Source organism: Propithecus coquereli, unplaced genomic scaffold (assembly GCF_000956105.1).
Source record: "Propithecus coquereli isolate 6110/MARCELLA unplaced genomic scaffold, Pcoq_1.0 Scaffold10, whole genome shotgun sequence".
In the NCBI taxonomy this organism is placed as follows: domain Eukaryota; kingdom Metazoa; phylum Chordata; class Mammalia; order Primates; family Indriidae; genus Propithecus; species Propithecus coquereli.
In genome coordinates, this window is record NW_012133858.1 from 16,412,276 (window position 1) to 16,434,594 (window position 22,319).

The window sequence follows — 22,319 nt, forward strand, 5'->3', positions numbered from 1 at the left end:
ATTCCATGTCAAGAGATTTGGTTAAGAAATGGAGAGCTCAGTGAAAAAGTCAGATTTTTAAAAAGAAAGGGTCTCTTTTAGAGCTATCAGTCAATGACTCTATGACATATTTTTGTCCTTTCTGAGGTCTTTAACACAAAGCTAGTGGAGGAATATTTCTTCATTCCAAGATAGGAGCCAATGGCTTTGTCCCTGACCTCACCCCACATGAAAACCACTTGGAGGCAAGTGCCAAATCTGAAACTCAACACCAAAATTTTTTGATTCCTAGCAATCCTTTTCTATTCTTTATGCTCTTCACTCTGTACCTCCACATGTCTAGGGAATCCAGATTGCCAGGTTAAAGACTCATAAGCTGATTACAGCTAGAAGAGAGACCACACAGAAGTTGGGGCAGAGCTGGGTAAGCAGCCACATTGCCTGGTCTTTTCCATGCCTCCCTCCAAGTGACTGTGTCTTCACCTGGATTATATAAATTTGATGTCAAATTCCCCTCTAGTCTCTCAAGTATTTAAATTGGGCATTAGGGAGCTGTGGATACCCTGCTGCAGCTGAGGCAGGAGGAGCCTGCAGCTCAGAACGAACTCATTCCTCCCTTCCTCCCACAGAAGCCTTAGCATGGCTTGGGACCAGGAACTGAATAAGAGCTCTAACAATGCTATGACTATAAATCTGAAATGTTATTATTGTCCTTTGATGGTGTATTAAATTACATCCTAGCTCACCAACTGGTCTGAGACCTCCCTGAGCAAAGGGACCACATATTAATTCTCTCTCCATCCCCAGATGTTAGGAACTCAATAGTACTGTGATAAATGAACAAATAAGCTTGGTTTCAGAAGGCCTGGATCTGAATCTTGGATGAGCCACTTGAAGGTTGTAAAAACCTCAGTTTCCTGATCTTTTCTAATCCGCCAGCACACAGGTCAAGAAGCTTGTGCTTGACACCTGGTAAATGATGGTCACAGCATACTGGGGGTGTGGGAGCAGCAGGCTCTGCCTTTCCCTGCCCTTTGTTTCCCCTTAATTCCTTGGGGTGTCAGTTACCATAGCACACAATGTGGAGAATGCCTAGAAGACCAATTGGGTGAGGCAAGGCTGCAGAACAGTCCCTGCCTCCTGGAGACCTCTGGAGGTCTGGGAGAGTGTGGTCTGGGGCTGTGCCTCCCTCTTGCTTGCTTCACTTAGTGTCACTACCCAGCCCTGCCTCTGAAGCCTAGCTCAGGGCCCTGGAACTTCTCCTTGGGGCTTCCTTCCTCCCCAGCCCTGGCTCTTGGGCCCTTCCTGGCTACCATAGCAACAGGTGCCAAGGTGACAAAGGAGGGAGCTGGGTCTTTCTTCTTCCTAGTCCTCTTGATGAGGATTTTCAGACCATAGAGATTGCCCTGCACCTACCTGGGCTCTTTCTGTGTTCTCACTTAGGCTGAGCTCAAATTTCCATTCCTGCCAGCAAGACCATGTGTACCAGCTTGACCACTTGTGAGTGGAAGAAAGTCTTCTATGAGAAGATGGAGGTGGCAAAGCCTGCAGACAGCTGGGAACTCATCATGGATCCCAACCTCAAGCCCAGTGAGCTGGCCCCTGGCTGGAAGCAGTACCTGGAGCAGCACGCCTCGGGCAGGTGAGAGGCCAAGTGGGGAGAGCCACGCAGGCAGCCCCTGGGTCCCAGCCCTGGGTCATCTTCCAAGGAGAGACTGGTCCTGGGGTCAGTCTCATTCTGGTGTCAGCTCAGGTTGGGGAGCAGAGAAAGAACTACCGGGTGGGTCATAGAGTCCTTGGTTCTAATCCTAGCTGTACCACAAAATCCCGGGCTGATCCTGGGAAAGTTATGTTCCATCTTTGGGTCTCAGTTTTCCACATTAAATGGAGAGCTGTACGATACTCAATGCCCCCGCAATCTCTGACATTTTAAGCATGGTTGGAACTGAGGGGAGGAAGCTACGAGGTCCACTGGGGAATGCCTCAACCTCACAGATGGGATGGATATGCTCTGATCCTGGACCTGTTCAGTCAATTAATCCAATTTGATTTGAATGCAAAACCATTTATTAACTACCTGGTATGCATTAGAAATTGGCTCTGCCACTGACTGGCTCTGTGAACTCAGGCAACTCTCTTTCCCTTTTGGCTCTCAGTTTTCACATTTATAAAATGAGGGAGTTGGCCTTAGAAGCTCAATCAAGTCCCTCTGCCTCTATTATCTTAAGGCACATGACAGAAAGATTTAACTTTGGGCAGCACTTCCCAAGATTCCTTAGAGCCCAGGGTCCCACACTTTATAGGAGCTGCACATCTGCCACAGTGTAAGGAATCCTGGGGGCCAAGGGGACAAGTCTATCTAAAGCCCGCTGGCCTCTCCCTTTTCTAGACCATGATTTGGGATTGGGACCACAGAAATCCCTGCCCAAACTGCCTCAGGTTCATCTGCAAGGTCTGTGCAAGCCCCTTTCCTGGGTCCTTGGATTCAAGGGAGGCCAATAGGTGGCTGTGTTCTGGAGGTGTTGACAGAACTTGGACACAAAGCCTGAGTTGTTTACAGGTTACTGTGTGTGAAGCTTCTTGTGGTGCAGAATGGTGCTGATGGTGGGAACAGAAGAAGGCAGGCTGTGCTTAGAGAACTTAAATTTGTCCTCCTGCCACATGACCTGCGAATATTAGCATGAACCTGTCTTGTGACAAAATACAGAGAGTCAGATGTTGGTTGGTTCATGGCAATTCAATCAGCTCACAAATCATCCACTGGGCACCTATTATATGCGGGCACCGGCTCTGCCTCTAACTAGCTGTGTGCACCTGGATGGCTTTCTTACCGTGTCCCTCAGTCTCATCTAGGTAAAGCAAAGGATTGACTAGCTGCTGCTAAAGCTCCCCTTCCCCCAAGACTGATATTTTTGGATTCAAGATGTGTGGCCTGGCTTAATGGAGGGAAGCAAATCTGGACTGGTTTGATTTTAAAAGGTATAGAAGGAGATTGAAGACATGAAGCACCTGAGCTGGCTGGTGCCAAGGCCTGGAAACTTGGGTGCCAGGGCTCAGGAGTTTAGGAGCTAAGCTTGGCCTCATAGCTCCTCTTGCCTCAGGGCTCAGCTGGTCTTATTCAAGGCTGGTGACCTGTGACTCTCAGCTGGTCTCAGGCGAGGCTGGAGAACTGTTGCCCTTGTGCTCATTCCGTGCACAGGCTCCCTCTACCTCAAGCCTTCAGATGCCCCACAGCTCTGGCCCAGCACGGTGGTGGGGGAACCCCCTTTTGGCTAGGGACCAATCAGGCTCCTCTGCCCTGCCAGCCCTGCCAGCCCTGCCCGAGGCCGTTCTGTGCTCATGCTGTTAGGACTCCAGGGGTCAGGGGCTGGCTTGGCTTCATCTCTATCCCACAGCCTGGCCAAGTGGTGCTTGGCATATGGTAGGTGCTGAGTGGTATCTGTTGGATTGAATTGAGTTCCTTATCAGAGGTCCTTCAAGGCCATTGTGCAATCGACCCAGACAGGGTCAGTGATGAGGACTCAGCCCAGTGGACACTCAACTGCCCAGGAAGCCTCTATGACAGAGGCCCGGAAGAGGCTGGAATGCATCATCAAGGATGGAAGAACTTCCCTGGAGGTAATGAGTGTTCTGTCACTGAAGGTGTGTAAACACCATCAGGGGCTGGAGGGAGCGTGGCTTGGCTAGGCGAGCCCCAGATCACCTCCTCCATGCTCCCCGAGGCTGGGGACATAGGGATCCAGGTTAGACCAAGTGATTTGTGTGTATGTAAGTGTGTGCATGTGTGTGGGGGTGGTGGAATGGGAACCAGCATACTCTTTTCTAGTCCCCACTGCAGGGCTGGGGTGGGATCTGGAGATGACTTGTCAGGAGACCAGGGAGTGTTCTTAGTTGAGGTGGAGGGACTGAACGTGGTAGCCCCTCCTGGGGCCAGTATCCTCCCCCATCTGCCCATCCGTCCATTCTGTTATTCTTGGATGGTTACTGAGGACCCACAGAGTGCCAGGGTTTGTGCTCCGACAGTTAGACGCGTCTCTTTTTCCCACAACAAGCAAAAAGATGCATCAGTCAGATGGTGCAGGGCACCCACTTATTAGAGTCGCAGGAGGTCACAGAGGAAGGAGCCTTATTGGACACCATCACACTGCATCTCACAGATGAAAAAAGAGCCCAGAGAGGGAGAATGACCCTGCGCAGCATCCAGGCACAATCCCTGATTGCATTAGGCTTGAGGGGAGCTGAGACGGCGGGAGGGAGTACAGGAGGCAGGCTCCACAGCGCTGCCGGCTGCCAGAGGGCTCCAGTGCTGGCTCTGAGGGTGCTGCTCGGGTCCCAGGGGCGCTCAGTAGGAGGAGGCATACCTAATGAACCCACAGGGCCACCAACACTCTGCCTCCACCTTCAGTCACAGGTACATAGGCCTTTCCTTTTCGAGATCCTCGGGGCAGGGAGTCCCTGGGAGGTCCACCTTCTCCATCTGTCCTTCCCCTCCCTGTAGGTTCCACTGCGCCTGGTGCTGGCACACCTGGCAGTCGGCTCATGTGGTCATCCTCTTCCACATGCACCTGGACCGCACCCAGCGGGTGGGCTCGGTGCGCATGCGCGTCTTCAAGCAGCTGTGCTACGAGTGCGGCACGGCGCGGCTGGATGAGTCGAGCATGCTGGAGGAGAACATCGAGAGCCTGGTGGACAACCTCATCACCAGCCTGCGCGAGCAGTGCTACGAAGAGGATGGTGGCCAGTACCGCATCCACGTGGCCAGCCGACCAGACAGTGGGCCGCACCGCCCTGAGTTCTGCGAGGCCTGCCAGGAGGGCATCGTGCACTGGAAGCCCAGCCAGAAGCTGCTGGAGGAAGAGGCGACCACCATCTCCGATGCCTCCAAGTCCGGGGCCCAGGCGGGCTTGAGCTTCAACTTCTTCTCCCTTCGCTGGTGCCTCTTCTGGGCCTGTCTCTGCCTGCTCATTGTCTACCTGCAGTTCTCATTCCGAAGCTCTGCCTTCCTGTAGTGGAGCTGCTTAGGGGTAAGAGGAGGGTCCACGGGGTTGGGACTGCGGAAGACGTGGTCTAGTCCTGATCCTACTGCAGATTCACTACGTGACTCTGGACAATCCAGTCACTTCTCTGGACCTCATTGGTTCCTCTGCAGAATGAGGGATTTGCTTTAGAAGATTTAGTGGTCCTTCCATTAAATTTTACAATAATGGGGGGAAGAGGAGAAGGTTCTAATGGAGGTTTTAGAGCTTTCCAGGACTGCTGTTAGTACTAAGTCCACGGGGAGGTATCTTATTCCTTTCCCTCCTCCACCTCCATCTCTACCTCTCCTTTTGCTTCATTTCCATATCCCATACTCCATTAAGACCCCATTAGGTTCTATCTTGATCCTGCCTCATTCTGAAGCTCATTTTCAGCTTCCTCTGACCATCCCGCCATGGTTCCTCTTGGAGAGGGCAGTGGCCCACCCAGTGCAGAGGGACAAGTTCACCTGGTCCCTCTCCCGGACTGCCTGCTCTGACTATTCCGAAATGCTCAGGTTTATACTCTGGTGCTAAGGCCTCCCTGCTACTCTATCTAATATGTTGGCCACTAGCCACATGTGGCTATTTCACTTTAAACTAATTAAAATGAAATAAAATTAAAAATTCAGTTCCTTAGTTGCACCAGCCATATATCATGTGCACAGTAACCACATATGTGGTTAGTGGCTAACGTACTGCACTATGCAGATATAGAACATAATTACAGAAATTTCTGTTGGACAGAACTGGCCCAGAGCTTCAAATTCCCACTTAAACATATGTGGACCTGTATAATAAGGAATGGGCACAGTTTTGAAGGTGCAGCGCGACACGCTTTGGGGCAGGTACAAGTGGGGTGGGGTGTGGTAAAGTTATACAAATACCGTAAATGTTTGTGCTTCTGGCTCTCGGTTGATTAGAATCTGTGGGTCCCAATGTTGTCTTTCCTTATTTCCTGGGAGGAGATGGAAAGTGGGTCTGGTCAGCCGGGTCTGGGACAGGAAGTAGATCATAAGGGTAAGGTGCCAATTGCTTATGGCTCGTTTATAAGGCTCAGATACTCTAAATGCCACAATCGTGTCTAAGTACCAATATGACAGACACAAAACTGTGTCCAAAAGTAGGTTTTCAAACAAAAGGAAGGTTGAGGCAAGTGTTGGGAGTAAGGTGGATTGCCAAATAAAAGTTGGAGAACCAGGAAAAGGAAAAACAGGATAAGAGTAATGGCTGCATAAACACCATGCCCTCAACAAGTCCACTGTCCTTTTGGGGTATTGGGCTGGGCCTGAATTTCTTGAGATGGGCAAGGACATAACTTGTAATTTAGGATATTCCTCAGGTGGGTTTCCATGACAATTTTTCATGGTTAGTGCTCTCACCAGAGTCAGTGCTAGACTTGGCTGGGATGTTACTAGCACTCCCTCTGTAAACTTTTTAGGTAACTTGGAGTATGTGGTCAAGGGTCTGGAGGCCTGGCAGCTTGCTTCCAGAAGTATTGGACACCCAGGTTCCTGATCTGAACATGGAAGTCAGCATTCTGGTAGGCTTGGCTTCGTGATGTCCTGATGTCAGAGGTGAATCCCAGCCAGACAAGAACTTAATTGCAGGGAGGCTGCAAGAATCTCACCAGAGGTACAATTTCTAGCTTTTCTTTTGCATAGAGAGTAGTAATACTTCCAAAAGGCAGTTGGAGGACCTGTTGAAATTCACCACAAGATGATGTCTCTGAATGTGTGCCTTGGTTTGGAGCTTGGAGAAGAGATGGAAAGTAGGTCTGGGACAGGAAGCAGATCATGATGTGGATCATATATACATTCCTGTGCTCTGCAGAAATATGTGTAAGACGTGGCACCACTCCTTACCCACGATGCAGGGAGATGTTCCTCTGCCATCTTATATGAAAATACCTTGTGGTAGACTTGGTAACTGTCCTAGTTCCTGGGATTGGTTGGGGCAGGGGCAGATGAGAAAGATCTGTGGATGTGGATCTTCCAGGTGAGAGTGGGGCTGTGTATCTCCATTTGGTGGGGGGCAATTGCCAAGGGGAAGCATGAGCAGTGGAGACACATAGTACCTGTCTCCCAGCATGTACCCTTTTGGCCAGTCCACGAGACCACCACATTAGGGGAAATTCACTTTTGCCTATTCCCTTGGGCATAGCTTTGACTTGGGCAGTTTGACTCATGGGCTGGGGTCAGATGACACTGGGTTGATTATTGACTGGAATAAGAAACAGAAACTCTCCTATTCATACCCACAACTGTTCCCTGACATTCACACCTTCCTATGGCCCACCTTTAGAGCCTCTGCCCTAAACAGGGCCTGAGAACTGAAGGTGAGTTTCAGGGCTGGAGCATCTGGTGATGTGTTCTCAGAGAAGGGCTATTCTGAGCCCTGTGCCCCACACGCCTCTGTCTGGGCAGGCTGGCTTTACTCTTCTCCAGCTATGGCAAAGGGTTCCTGGTGGCTTGTCCAGATTCCTGTGTGGACCTGCAGGAACAAAGAACTAGGCAGTCTGGAAGAATCTCTGCCCTTTTTTTGGTGGGGTGCAGCAAGAAAGGAACAGGAAGAGCATCAGGCTGGAGCAGCTGGGAACAGGGGGCATGTGAGGTTCTGGGTTCTCTGTTAGCGACACATGGTGCTCTGCTGACAGCGTGTGCCCTCTGGGGCCATTGCTCAACTGAAGACACATGGTGGCTTCTGGGAAGATGAATGTCCAAGAGCCCGGGAAGTCAGTGGCCCAGAGGGACTGTTCACCCCTTGCCTTGGTTGACTCTGGACATCTCAAGGGGACATGATGGGACAGGGTTAGGATGAAGTGGCGTCAGCAGCATCTCTTACTGAAATCGTGGTTTGTGGGGCTAGGGATAGACTCTCAAGATTGTCCATTGTCTATTGTCTGTTATCAAGAAGGAGGTCATGCCTGAGAAGTCAGCACAGCTGGGTGTCCGAGGTGAGGACTGTGAGTGGAGAATCCCTGAAAATGGAAGTGAGGGCGAGGGGGCTAGAACAGATGTAAAGAGATGGGGTCTGGGGAAAATTCTAGAAGGTAAACATATTCTACTTCTCCTTCCCTATCATCTCATCTTCTCAGTATACAAACATACCTGTGTCTTTTTCATAGTTAACTAGAATGACCCTTCTCTGACTTCACATTCCCCTCGACTATTGTTGTGTAATATATTTTTTTCTTCTTTCAAAGTCAGGTTTCTCAAGGGAGTAGATTACATTTATCTCCATGTCTTTATTTACTCCTAAGTCCATGGAAATCTCATTTTCAGGTTTCTGAACCTGCCACCAGGCACCCCACTGGCAAACCATTGGCTGCTTTTCTGTCTTGATCTCCCTTGATGTATCCACTGCAGTTCATACTCCCTCCTCGAAGATTCCTTGACAGCACTTGCTTCTTCATCTCCTACTTCTCTTTCCTCCCCTCTGTGGTATTCTTTGTGGGTGCCGTCCCCTCACCCATCATGCATATGCTGGTGTTCCCTGGGGTTCTCCCTCACTCTGCTCATTTTCCCTCGGTAACATACCCACTCATGACTTATGTGTTCCCCCATATAAACTCCTCTTCATAGCTCCTCTATGCATTTCTGCTGAGCTCCAGGACCACAGAACGACTGACCTGTCCACTGGGATCTCCCCTCAAAAGCAGAATGACCAAAGCTGAGCTCATCATTTTGCCATCCATACCTGCTCTACTTGCTTCTCAGAAATCTGGATGTCACTCCCTGACCCTCCCTCACAGTCCTACCCCAACCCCCACGCTGATCAGTCACCACGTCCCATGTCCTGTTCACTGCTCTTCCCAAGCGCCTGTGGGGTTGGTGTCCTTTCTTTCCTTCCCACTCACTGCTGCCCAGACACAGTCATTTGGTGTCTCTTGCCTTGGTAGCCTCCTCAATAATCTTCATGCCTATATCCACTCCCTTACAATCCAGCTTCCACTCTGCCACTGTCCTGGGGTGATTTTCTAATCATTAGATATGATCAGCACACTCCCCAGTGTAGACTATTCCAGACCTGCCTCCTGCTATTGGGTAGAACTTAGACTCATTAGCTAGGCATACCTCACTTCCCAGATAGTAGTAATAATAAATAACATTCGTTGACAAGGAGCTCCCAAAACGTTTGCTATTATAATTATGTACTGTGTGTGAAGTGCTGTGCTAGGCACTTTGTGTGCATTGTCTCATTTCATTCTGAAAACAACCCTTTGAGGCCGGTATTATTATTGTCCCCATTTTATGGCTGATGAGGTTAAGAAACTGGCTCATGGTGACCCAGTTAGCAAGCCTTAGGGCTAAGGTTGAAATACAGGGGCAGTCGGACCCCAGAACTTGAGTTCTGAATCACTATGCTATCCTGCAACTAGAACCAAGTCGATGCTCTTTGGACTCTGCTGTTCACTCTTCCTGGAACATCTTCCCCAACTGGCTTTGAGAGACGTTTTCCTTCAGTCTCAGCCTGAGCACTAGCTCCCCGTGAACCTTCATGAACAGCCCCAGGCAGTGTTCGGCTGTCCTCACCTTGAGGCTACCTCTGCTACTGCACTTACCACGTTGTAGTGCCTCTGGCTTGCTTGCATGTGTCTGCCCATCACTGTCAGTAGCTTTTCATCTTTCTGTCCCCAGAACTTGGCACAAAGTAACTGTTAAATCAGAGTGGTTGACTGACCAAATTCATGTCCTGTTGGATGCAATATTCCCTATTGCTCCCTCCCATGAAACATACGGGATATGTTTCATGTACTGTGGTACCTCCAAGCTGGAAGGGAAGTAAATGCTGACTTTGTACTACCTATCACGTCTAATTTTTCCTTCATAACACCCTATGACATAGATACTATAATTATTCACACCTACGAAGGGAGAACTGAGGCTTAGCAAGGTGTCCAGTTTTGTAAGTCTTGTGAACTAGTTAGTTTAAACCTGGTACAGGAGCCCAGACTGCCAAGAAATGAAGAATTAAGTGTCTGTTTGAGCTATACGACACATACTGAGACTCAGCTCAGATAGCGGGCAAGGACCATGGCACCTTACCTAAAGGGCAGAGCCACCTGCTAACATTGGGGTGACAGTTGGACTTCAGACCACTATCTGAAGACACTAGGGGAAGTTGAACTTTTAGAAACCTGGAGATAGAGATGTCTGAGAAATGTGCAAAAATTGTCTGCTGCAATATTTGACAAGAAGTTTAGGAGAAAATTCTTGAAGACACTTGGTGTGAGATTAACCCAGTGCTTATGTACATTTGTTGCCATAAGATGGAGTGAATATTTGTCCCCCATCTCTCATGAGTGTGTGACCTGTCAAGAGAAGCTTACTATACTTTTTTGTTTCTGTATATATCCTGTAACTGTACCTGTGTTACAAGAAAGCCGTGCTCTATAACCCCCACATGCACCTTGGTGCTGATTTTACACTGTTGAGTCAGCAAATACGGTTTTCACTGATTGCTGGTTGGCAGCCGTTTGCAGAGGACCCGACCAAGAGGACAGTAGGCGTGTAAAAGAATGCTGTGCTGGGAGTCCACAAATCTGGGCACCAGTCCAATAATACAATGGAAGGAGTCAGGACGAACCCATTACCGTTCCAGGAAAAACAAGGCAAGGGGTATGTTCTAAGAAATACAGCTGCATTCCTTTAATTTTCATTCATAATTCAACATACATCTATTTCTGCTTGTCCTAAGTATCAGGGTCACAGAGATAACTAGACACAATCCCTGACTTGGAGGGATTATAATGGGTGGGGGAGTCCAACGTGTGCTAGTCAGTGCGGTGCTGGAAAAGGGGCAAGCCAGATCGTAACTTGGGGATGAAGTGTTAGGACTGGTTTCTCAGGAGAGGAGTCATGCAGAGGTATGTTTTAAAGGATGTGTAAAAGTGGGTTGGGAGGTTGTTGCTGTTCTGACAGGGAACTAGGTATATCCCAGGCTGAGTGAAGAAGGAAGACCCAGAGGCAGAGCCTATTTATATTTAGGAAGCAGTGAGCAACCAACCGAGTAGCAGAAGACAGCAGGAGGGTGGAGCTGGACAGCAGCGGGTTGTAGGTCTCGGAGCACTGCCTGGAATTAGGGCAAACAATAAGGTAGGCTGAAGTTGGGTGAAGACAGCTTTCTTGGCTCAGATAAGAAGGATAGTCATTCTGTGTGCAGGAGAGGGAATTTTGATTTGTGATAGACGTTTATTGTCATTTTTAGAACTTTTCTTTTTTTTATTTTTTATTGAGACAAGGTGTCACTCTACCACTCAGGCTAGAGTGCAGTGGTGTCATCATGGCTCACTGCGACCTCAGACTCCTGGGCTCAAGCCATCCTCCTGCCTTAGCCTCCTGGGTAGCTGTGACTACAGGTGTGCACCACTATGTCTGGCTAATTTTTCTATTTTTTGTAGAGAGTAGGCCTTGCTCTTGCCCTGGCTGTTCTCAAACTCCTGGGCTCAAAACATCCTTCTCCCTTGGCCTCCCAGGGTGCTAGGATTACAGGCATGAGCCACCGTGCCCAGCCTAGAACTTTCCTTTAAAAGCAAAAATACAAACATTTGAATGCCCGTATATTTTGTACTAGGTGCTATGCATGCATTAATGGAAAATTTCAACCCATTCTGATCTTTCTACATCCATTTTTGTTTCTCATGAAAGTAGCGGAGAATAGCTTTAGTTCTCGTCTTTCAGTATAGAAAGGAATGATCTCTTTAAGTGCTCTGTGGGTAATGATAATTTGGGCTGCAAATCACAAAAGTAAAAACCTTTGTCAAATAACACAGAAAAGTTTTTATTTAATGCTGAAAGTAAAGTCAATTAGCTAATTTAATAATCAGTAAAACCAGGCAATTTGTTTCTAGTCCCAATTGTTCACACATGTTGAATTCAACTGAGAACAGTTATAATATAAATGATTTTCCTTTTTGCTTTTTTTCTTCTCTTTTGTTTGTCTCTGCAATAAAAATCAATTACTTCTTTAAAGATATACATATTTCTGTATCCATTATATATAGTAGATTCATTAAGCAAGATTAAATGTTCCTAATAAACTAAACTAAAATATATAGAATCTTTTGACTCTATATGTGTGTGTGTGTATTCATTTATCAAAGTGTGTATATAAAAGACGATAAAGAGAACGCAGCTGCGACACCTGGGAGCTGGCCTGGCGCTCACAGTCAGGCTGCGGCGCTCCCTGTTGTACGTAAACAATTCCCAGCACCTACATCATCCAAGGCCATGGTAGATCATCCCACAGCAGGATGCCCAAGACCACTCCATAATCACGTCTGAATACAGATAGAAACGTGAACGTTATCCAAGCCACAAAAATGACTAAAGAACCCCCTATCCTGGCCAATATGAGTGCCTGCTACTTCTTTACCAATCACAGCTTCAGCCTCTTTCTCTTCTTCTAGATAAGCATTATTAAGACACCCAATGATAAAATGATCCCCACCTTCTGACGGCATCTAATTCAGAGCAAAGCCCCACCTAGGTGAAGCTTCCCCCAAATCACCTAACGCATGTCCAATGCTACAGTGTATTCTTTCTGATACCCTCTTACTGAGATGTTTTGTGGTTCTCACGTGCATCCTTCCTTGAAAAAACCGAATTTTGTTCAGTGACGGGTGTGTTCCTGGTGGTCTTTGGTTTAAAGGCGTCGACAAAGAGATGATATGTTTCTTTCTTCAGTGTCTGTGAGGCACTCAGACATTTCAGTGAACTTAAACAAAACAAAACAGAAATATGCAGAAAGATTTTTTTTCTGACTGTCATATATTTAACTGAGGAATTGAAACCAATAAATTAGACAAAATAAAATAAAATTCAAGTATCTGGAAATTTAGAAAGCACGTTTTTGACCTTGGGATTAAAAATGAAACAAAATATATTTGCTGCTGATTTAGAAATTAAGAAAAATGAAAGCCCTACATATAAAAATTTGCTTTAATGCTTCTTGATCCTTTAAAATTCCTTTTACAGTATTGTTATATCTTTCAAAATCATTTTTCCTATAGAAGATTATACAACAAATGTCTATTCTAGTAATGATTATCTTTGCATCTATAGAAAATGTTTTTACTTATTTTTATATCTATTTTAGAATGTTACATAATCTATTAATTCTTTTGGTAAATGGGAAGGAATTTAACATACTCTCTTTCTGCTAACCTGAATTTCCAATTTTGTTAGAATAATATAGTATTTTAGGGATGGGTGTGGTGGCTTATGCAATTCTCTTGCACTTTGGGAGGCCAAGGCAGGAGGATCACTTGAGACCGGGAGTTCAAGACCAGTGTGAGCAACATACTGAGACCCCATCTTTACAGGAAAATAGAAAAATTAGCCAGACATGGTGGTGCATGCCTGTAGTCACAGCTACTTGAGAGGCTGAGGCAGGAGGATCACTTGAGCCCAGAAGTTTGAAGTTGCAGTGAGCTATGATGATGCCACTGCATTCCAGCCCAGGCAACAGAGAGAGATCCTATCCCAGAACAACAACAAAAAAGAATAATCTAGTATTGTATAATTAAATTAATAGAATACTTTATAGCTCATACATTATTTTTCATCAATTATATTAGACATATGCATTATATTTCACAATACTGATAAGAGATTTAGTAATCTACTTTAAAATTTTACAGGTTTCTTTCTCCTTACCATTGTTGTACCAGCTCACTCCTCTTTTGGGTTCCTTATTTTGTTTATTTTCTTCCTTTAATTTGAAGTACTTTGGGGAGTAGTGTTTTCAGGGAGGGTATAGGGGTGGTATGTCTCTTGAGGAATAGTTTTCTGTTGCTCTCAGGCATAAAAATAGCTTGGCCAATTATTACATTCTATGATCACAATTTTCATTTTAATTTTTTTTCCTCTCAAAATTTGGAAGACATTCCTCTCAAAATTTGGAAGACATTATTTGAAGGTCTTCTGGAATTTATTGTGGCAGAGTAAAATTCTGCTATCAATCTAATGTTCTTTTCCTTTCACATTGCCTGATATAATGTAAAAAATACATTTATATGTAAACATATGTATATAGATAAATGCAATAGCCTCACAAATCTTGTAGAGAATACAAACTGAATAGTTTCTAGAGCTTTTGTTTGTTTGTTTTATTGTTTTTGCAGTAACTTTGTCCACAGGGGAGAGGGAGACATTTATTTTGATTCTTTAAATGGTTTTTATGTGTTTGAACTATAGTTTCCCAAATGCTTAATGACTTTGCTGATTTTTACAGTGGGGCAACTGGGGAGAGTTCTATTAGAGATTAGTGTCTCATCAAATTATTTGGTTTCAGACAAAGGGAGAAGGAAAATACCTTATCTCACCAAAGTTTTCGTTACCAGAAGAGAGGTCTTGTTGCCAAGGGTGTGATAGAAAGGGGCTTCACCTAGACGCAGCCACTCTCCATGACCACAGGAACATGGCAAAACGTTTCCTTTCCCTGTTTTGCGGTAGACCAAGTTGTAGCGGTACTGCTTCTTTCACTGCTTGGTTGAAGACCCTTATTAGGAATTGACCATGGCAGTCTCCCCTTGCTTTACATTTCATGCAAATTCAATCTGAAAATTAGTGCAGGGACCAGATGCTCCCTGTGTGGGGACCTGGTGCATTTCCAGAGGCAGGATAGTGATTTGTCCCCACTGACTGTCCTTCCGCCTGTCCACATCTCCAGACCTGTCTGAAGACATAGGGACAAAAACAAAAGTTATTTTCCTATTCCCTGTTCTTAGACAAGACAGAACACTTATGTGGCCTCTGGTCACCAAAATGTGTGGGGATTTCTCCCCACCAACAACCAGTCAATTCCTGGCAGATTCTGCAGCAGACGCTCTGGTGAAGACCAGCTGGATGTCCTCTCATTCGACTCAGTTCCGACACTATCTACCTGGAAGAGATAGCATCAGATCCCACAGGTCGAGGGCTCAGTTCCACAAGATTGCCTCCCTTTCAGAAGTCAGTCACAAGCATAGGCTGTGACCTGCACTTCTGACCAACTGACTATAAACTGGGGTTCCCCCAACTCGCTCCTTGGGTTCGATTAACTTGCTAAAGCAGCTCACAGAACTCAGGGAAACATGTTTGCCAGTTTATTATGAAGGATATTACAAAGGATACAGATGAAGAGACACAAAGGGTAAGGTATGGGGGAAGGGTCACCCGGCTTCCATGCCCTCTTTAGGCGCACCACCCTCCAGGAACCTCCACATGTTCAGCTATCCAGCTACTCTCTAAATCCTATTCCTTTGAGTTTTTATGGAGGCTTTATTACATAGGCATGATTGATTAAATCATTGGCCATAGGTGATCAATTTAACTTTCAGCTCCTCTCTCCTCTCAGGACATTGAGTGGGTGGAGTTGACAGTCCCAACCCTCTAATCCTGCCTTGGTTTTTCCAGTGAGCAGCCATATCCTGAAGTTACCTAGGGGCTGCCAGCCACCAGTCATCTCATTAGCATACAAAAGGTAATCTTATGACATCATAGATTCCAAGGATTTTAAGGGATATATGTCAGAAAATGGGGACGAATATATATTTCACACCCTTCCACTCCAAGCTTGGGAGTGTTGCTGCTCTTGTGCTAGGGTGAGGGGAAGTAGTCTTTTCCTCTTACTCCTACAAGGAGCTTTTCCTATTCATATGGAGACCCACAGATTGGTCCACACTCAATCTTATCATGCTGCCACTGTATCGTACTACATTTCCTAACATTCAAGGAGTGTAGCTATTGAGCATCTGTGGTTTCCAATAAATACAGATCTCTTCCTACTTTGCATTCCAAGGGGAAATTTGAAAAGTTTGGAAGGTTTCCATAGTAGGTGCGTGGGTTAAATTCACTACCTTGAGTCTGATGTTACTACTTCTAATTTGCATTTTAAAAACGATTCCTGTGAACTAATTTAAATCTTTGCCAGAACAAGATGTCTGAAAATAAATAACTGGTATAGATTTAGGTGCATATTAGGTGATCCTTAATTAATTATTTTTAAAAAATTAGTATCTTGTATTCATACATACCTGGTCCTTCAAAGATACTTTTTCCTAGCTATGGCATATCACTAGTTGTCTCCTAATACCTGTTGTGTCCTTTTCCCACAGTAATAGGATTTTAGCTGGGCACATGGCCTTGTAGAATAAAGACTAATAAAGACTGCTTATTCCAGACTACTTTACAGCTGGGTATGGCTATGTGAACAAGTTCTGGCCAATGCAATAGAATAAACTACACAGAAGTTATAAGTGAAAAGTTTGGAGAAACTTTTTAAAGTAAGAGTGTTTAGGTTATCTATTGCTGTTTAACAAATCAGCCCAAAATTTAGTGACACAAAACAACAGTGATCATTTTCTTATTGCTTGTGGTTGCTATGGGTCAGAAACATGGGAAGCAGCTTCTGCTTCTAAGTCTTTCATGGAATTGCAGTCAGACAAAGGCTGGAGCTGAAGCATCTAGGGCTGGCTGGGTAACTCTCTTTCTTCCTGTGGTCTTGGAACTTCTCCAGGTGGGCTACTGGGCTTCCTCACAGCGTGGCCACCGCAGGGCAATTGGACTGCCCTGGTGGCTGAAGGCTTCAAGGATGAGTATTTCAGTGAGGAAAGCAGAAGTTAAAATTTCTCTTATGTCCTAGCTGGAAATCACATAGTATCAATCCTAACATATTCTGTTAGAACAGTCACAAAATCTGTCCAGTTTCAAAGAGTAGGGGCAAAGACTCCACCTTAAACAGGAGGTATGTCAAAGTCACATTGTCAGAAGAACATTGCTGCAACCAGCTTTGGAAAACATCATCTCCCATAGATAATGACCACATGTCCTTCACTCTCCTCATCTGTATACTTCTTTTTTCCATCTTGCTGCCTCCACCTAGATGCTGTCATCTTTGATTACGGCGATGACTACACATAACAGAGGAACAAAATACAAGTTACCTTGTTATCCAACATCACCAAGTTTCTTATCAGCCTTGGACCATCAACCTGGAATTTTATGTGAGAGAGAAATAAACTTCTCTGCTTTTAAAGCCATGGATTTTTTTTTTTTTTTTTTGGTCGTCATTTGAAGCTGAACCTAACCACAACTAATGTATCAGGCTAATCGACCAAGTCACCAATTTGTACATTGGAGCTGTGGTCACATATCGCTATGTGTTGTTCCCCAAACACACTGTGATTTCTTACTGTTTTCTGCTCTCAAACACACTGATCTCCAAGCTTGCAGTTCTTTGGTTGCCATTCTTTGCCAAAAGCTGACTTATTTTCTTTAAGTCTGAGAACAAATGCCATTCTTTAAGAACCTGTCTCTGGCACCCTGACAGAATTAAGGACATCAGAACATCATCTAGCACATTCCTACAACCTGTTTCTTTCACCTGTGCTTAGTGAGTTCATCCTGTCCTGTGTGATAGTTGTTAACACATATCCATGTCTCCTACTGCATTGTAAATTTCTTGAAGGTAAGGAACATTTTACATTTATCTTTATAATCCTCCTGCTTGACTGCTTTCCACCTCATTTATCTCAGAGTCTTGGTGCTCAATATATTTCAATTTTTTTGTTTTATAAATCCCTATTAAACTATCTTCATAATGATAGAAGAGAACTTTGCATTCATAGTTTTGTATGTTTTTTTCTTAAAGAGCCCCCTGCCCCACACCGAATTGTATAAGCGCCAGGTCCCACATAGCAGGATTCACTTCTTCCCAGAAGATATGAAATTGAAAATGCTCCCTAAGGAGCAAGTAGACTTTGATAGAAGGAGATGGGCATGAATGTACTGTAGACAGATGGAACAAGATGAACAGTTTGACAGAGACTGAAATGTGCGGGCCATTTTAGGGAACAGTGGGCATACGTGTTTTCTGAAGGGTGAGCCATCAATGGGAAATAAAACCGAAGGAGACGTTGTAACTACATTCCTGAGAGCTTCCAAACTGGCATAAGGAGAGTTTGAGTATTTTCCAGAAGACAGTGATTTGTATTTGGAGTTTTGAAGGGAGACAATTACATGAACATATGTGTATTCAGAAGTTGACTCAGACCATAGAGTGTAGAATCAATTTGAAGGGACTGGGTTGGCAGTTGGTGGCCAGTCAGGAGAACTTACTATAGGAAGGCCAGTTAGGAAGCTGGTAAAATACATAATACGGCCTGAATTAGAGTGGTGGCCCACCATGGACATAACGGTGAGAAACCAAGAAGAAACAGACATCCAAAGGAGGATTTACAAGATGTGAGTGCCGAAATGTGGCATCGAAAAGGAAAGAGAGACAGTGATAAGAGGAGAGGTTACTTTAGGAATCATTTGCCTAAAGATGTTAGTTGAAGATATTGATTGACATTAGAGTTAACATTTATTGAATGTTTCACAAGTATTTTCCAAACATTTAGTATATTCCAGGCATTTTTTCTAGCTAAGCCAAAGTAGGAAGACACAGTCTTTACTGTTGAGGAAAGCCCTTTGCAACAAAGTTTCTTTTGCAAGGACCCAGACACGCAAACAGACTATTGACAGAGGATAAGGTAAGTGCTCTGATAAACAAACAAACAAAAAACACAGGCAGTCTGTTTCAGAATCATTTAGATATGTGATTCTGTCCCTTTGTGTTGTAGATTCTAGGAAGACAGGGAGTATGTTTTCTGCATTAGTCCTTTGAAGTTGTCAGTAGTGTGCAGAAATGTCCAGTCTCTCTCTCTCTTTTTTTTTGAAACAGGGTCTTGCTCTGTCACCCAGGCTGGAGTGCAGTGGTATAGTCATAGTTTACTGTAACCTCAAACTCCTGGACTCGAGAAGTCCTCCTGCCTCAGCCTCCTAAGTAGCTAGGACTACAGGTGTGAGCCACCAGGCCCGGCTAATTTTGTTTTTTGTTTTGGGGGGCTTTTTTTTTTTTTTGGTAGAGACAGGGTCTTGCTATGTTGCCTAGACTGGTCACAAACTCTTGGCCTCAAGCTGTCTTCCCACCTTGGCCTTCCTAAAGTCCAGCCTCTTTTTAAGAAGAAAATGAGGATTACGGTCTGAAAGAATACCTCTAGATGGGCATGGAATCTAAGGGCTGGAGGGAACTGGACATTATCTTGTTCCCTCATTGCTCATTGCAGGAATCTTTTCTGACTAGAGCTCATCTTGCCTTTCCTTAGATCTAATAACACAGTTTTTCTGCTGAACTGGTCTTCTTGTTACAAACCCAAAGCTGACATCTGTTTCCCTGTGACTCCTGCTATCAAATGTTGCTTAGCCAGTGGTTTATTTTTTTCCTAAGGCATGGCATTGGTTCATCAATTTGTCAGAAAGTTTCTATGACTAGGAAGTGCAGAGCTAGGGTAAAAGGGAGAGAGCAGCGATTCCCTTTAAGCAAGTGAAGCAGATGGTGCTATAAACAGGTCGAAAAGCTGAGTAGATGCAAACTATGCCTGAGGAATGTAGGTCTGACTTTATCTTTCCTGTAATGCTGTTGGAAGGCAGAAAACCCCTGAAACTCTTCATATTTATGTTGTTAGCATTCAGACAAACACTCACCTCCCACATATTAACCGTGCGGCTTTGGACAAACCATTTCACTCTTATGGGCTTTTATCATCACACCCAAATCACCACCCTTACTGTCATGCTAAGCCCCATTTCCAGTTTCAACAACTGACGTGTATGAAATATGAGGAAACTCCTGGAGAAAAACCTCCAAGTCCACATCTGGGATTTAGCTGATTGGGGGCATGTCTATCACAAGCAGGTGAGGTGGAGTGGAGTCTTGGAATAGGAGCAACATTGCAAGAGTAGACCGTAGGGCCCCTTAGTCAGATTTAACCTTTGGGAAGAAGGTGTTTGGCAGAACGAGCCTGACTCTGTGAAAGGGCTTGAGATTTGGAAAAGAGGAGCGGTACCAGGTGCAGAGGGGAACTGAACCAAATCCAGCTCTGTCTGGTCCCTTCAGAGCTTTGGGAATGGAGAGGCTTGGTTAGTGTGTGTGTTTCCTGTGGCTACTGTCATAAATTACCAAAAACTGATGGCTTAAAACAACAGAAATTTATTTTCTTACAGTTCTGGGGGGAGAAATCTGAAATCAAGTTGTCAGCAAGGCCATACTCCCTCCAAAGGCTCTAGAATGGACTCCTTTGTCATTTCTTCTAGTTTCTGGTGGTTCCAGGTGTTCCTTGGACACCTTGTGGTTGTATCCCTTCAATCTATCTCCAACGCCACCCGGCCTTCTCCTCTGCATCTGTGTCTTCTCTTCTGTCTCTTACAGGTATGCTTGTGTTTGGATTTAGAGCCCACCTGGATAATACAGGATGATCTCATCTGGAGATTCTTAATCATATCTGCAAAGATCTTTTTTTCTAAATAAGGTCATATTCACAGGTTCTGGGAGTTAGAATGTGGACATGTCTTTTTGGGGCCACTATTCAGCTCACCACAGTAAGCACTGCTGTTTTACCACTGGGGGCCGAAGCAGCTCCGCAGTGAGCCCCTCTAGAAAGATGGAAGGCAAAGGAGAGATGAGAGAGAAGAGGTGAGCACTGGCGTCGCAGGGCAGCAGGGACCGTTACCCGGTGCCCCACTGCAGGTGAGCAGCCGTAGGGAGAGCAGCAGCCTAGAAATTCCAAGGGACAAGCAGAATGCAGTGCATGCTCCACGACAGCGCATTTCAAACCTAGGTAGTGAGTCACACAGTTAATTTAGCCAGTCGCCACCTGCATTAAAGAGAAAATAAGGAAATACAGAAAATAATAGGAATATCAGAGTTTATTGCAAGAAATAAAGGTGAGTATTGTTTTGAGAAACGTGTGCAGGCATGCACGTGTACCTGGGTTAGAATGTAAAATGTCTCTCTTACATAAGTTGCCATCAAAAAGCTTGAAAGCCACTGGTGTAAGAGACTCTGGTGTGGCAATTTACAGCAACATGGAGAGAGCAGTGGGTCAAGGAAGCGTCCTTGCTTCTGGGCACAACGTTGGTATTGATCTGGGACTGAGGGAGCACTGGCCAGGCACAGAAGCAATGGCGTGAATAGCCACAAGAGGGAGCTCTCAACCCACGAGAGACCTCCTTGGGGGCCCTCTCTGCCTCACAGCCAGAGGGTAACCTTGCAAAGGAAGTGAGATTCCACGGGTATGTGGGTAGAAGAAGATGTTTAGGCCAATGAACTCTGAGATCAGTTATAAACGTGATTACAAGTACAGATTAATGAGGCTGGGGGTCATTCAAATTACACGCAACAAGAGGGCTTGTATTAGATCTGCAGTTTTCTAACTTTGCTATCCCTTCAAATCCTTTGTTCCCATGCAACTTTATGGCAGAATCCTGATGAATGAAACAGACTCCCTGCAACAGGTGCCCCCCACCTCCCCCCAGTGCTGGCAGTCCCTGGGGACTATGTGCAGGGAGCCCCAGACCTAATCTAGGAAGCTATACTAAATAATTTAGTTAGAAGGTGTTTGTAGTCCCTTTTAGTGCTAATTCTTTGATTATATGGCTCAGGACAAAAATCTATATAATTTACCGAGTCTTAACTTCTTTTTGAAGCCAAGGATTGAGTTTCGATCATCTCTGAACGCCCAGCATAGCAACCAGCACCAAGTGTTTGATAACTGAACTTTAGAAGGAAGGGTTTCTTTTGTGTGCTTCTTTGCTACTTCAGCACCAAGATCAGTGCTTTCTGCATGGTGGGCACTCTTAAAATGTTAGTGGAGTAAATAAAAGAAGGAATAAAATCCTGCCCTGCAATTTTAGATCGGTCGAGCCAGCAGAGGGCAGGAGAGCTCAGCTCAACAGCAGCGTCTCTGAGGGGCTGAAGCGGCCCTGAAGCAGGGCGATGAGAAGCAGGTCTGGTTGTTTTGTAAGATTAGGAAATGCACAACCAGAAAAAATGGAGACACAAAGCATGATTTCCAAATCTCTGCACATTAATCCCCAAAGCTTTCTCCATAGGACGATACCCTTGTCAGGGAATGGGGTTTGGCATTAGGCAGACTGCAGGGTTACACAGAGAATAGGACAGGAGCTGCCAACCTTACAACAGGATTTCAGCCACTTGGCTGGAAGGGATCCGAGGAACTTCACCTTGCACTTCCTGTGTCACGGAAAGAATAGAAATAAGAATCAGAAATTCTGACCCTGATACCAGTTATCCAGCTTTCCCATATGCATTAATAAACTAAAGCATGGACTGGATGATTTTTAAGCTTCTGGTCTGTGGGTGAGTCCATTTCTGGCCTCAGTTCTGCCTCTGCCCTCAGCTCTTAGGATAATGTCAGGAAAGTCAATGAAGCAGGTGCTTTAAGCCTCAACAAGACAAAGCCAAGCCCATTGCCCCTGGTCTGGTGTTCCTAAGAGG

General features: G+C 45.3%; 1 protein-coding gene across 1 annotated transcript; it reads left to right on the forward strand.

Annotated features, from left to right (window-relative positions):
* Window positions 1–1,457: 1,457 nt before the first annotated feature.
* On the forward strand, window positions 1,458–4,988 carry RTP2 (receptor (chemosensory) transporter protein 2). Its single transcript, XM_012641645.1, has 2 exons — window positions 1,458–1,621; window positions 4,478–4,988. Exons 1-2 carry the CDS (start codon window positions 1,458–1,460, stop codon window positions 4,986–4,988), a joined length of 675 nt encoding a protein of 224 aa, XP_012497099.1.
* Window positions 4,989–22,319: the final 17,331 nt, after the last annotated feature.

Bases quoted from the DNA above. Each gene is read 5' to 3' on its own strand.
- RTP2 (XM_012641645.1), top strand. From the start codon at position 1,458: ATGTGTACCAGCTTGACCACTTGTGAGTGGAAGAAAGTCTTCTATGAG. The intron at 1,622-4,477 runs GTGAGAGGCCAA...CCCTCCCTGTAG, and splicing joins GAGCAGCACGCCTCGGGCAG to GTTCCACTGCGCCTGGTGCT.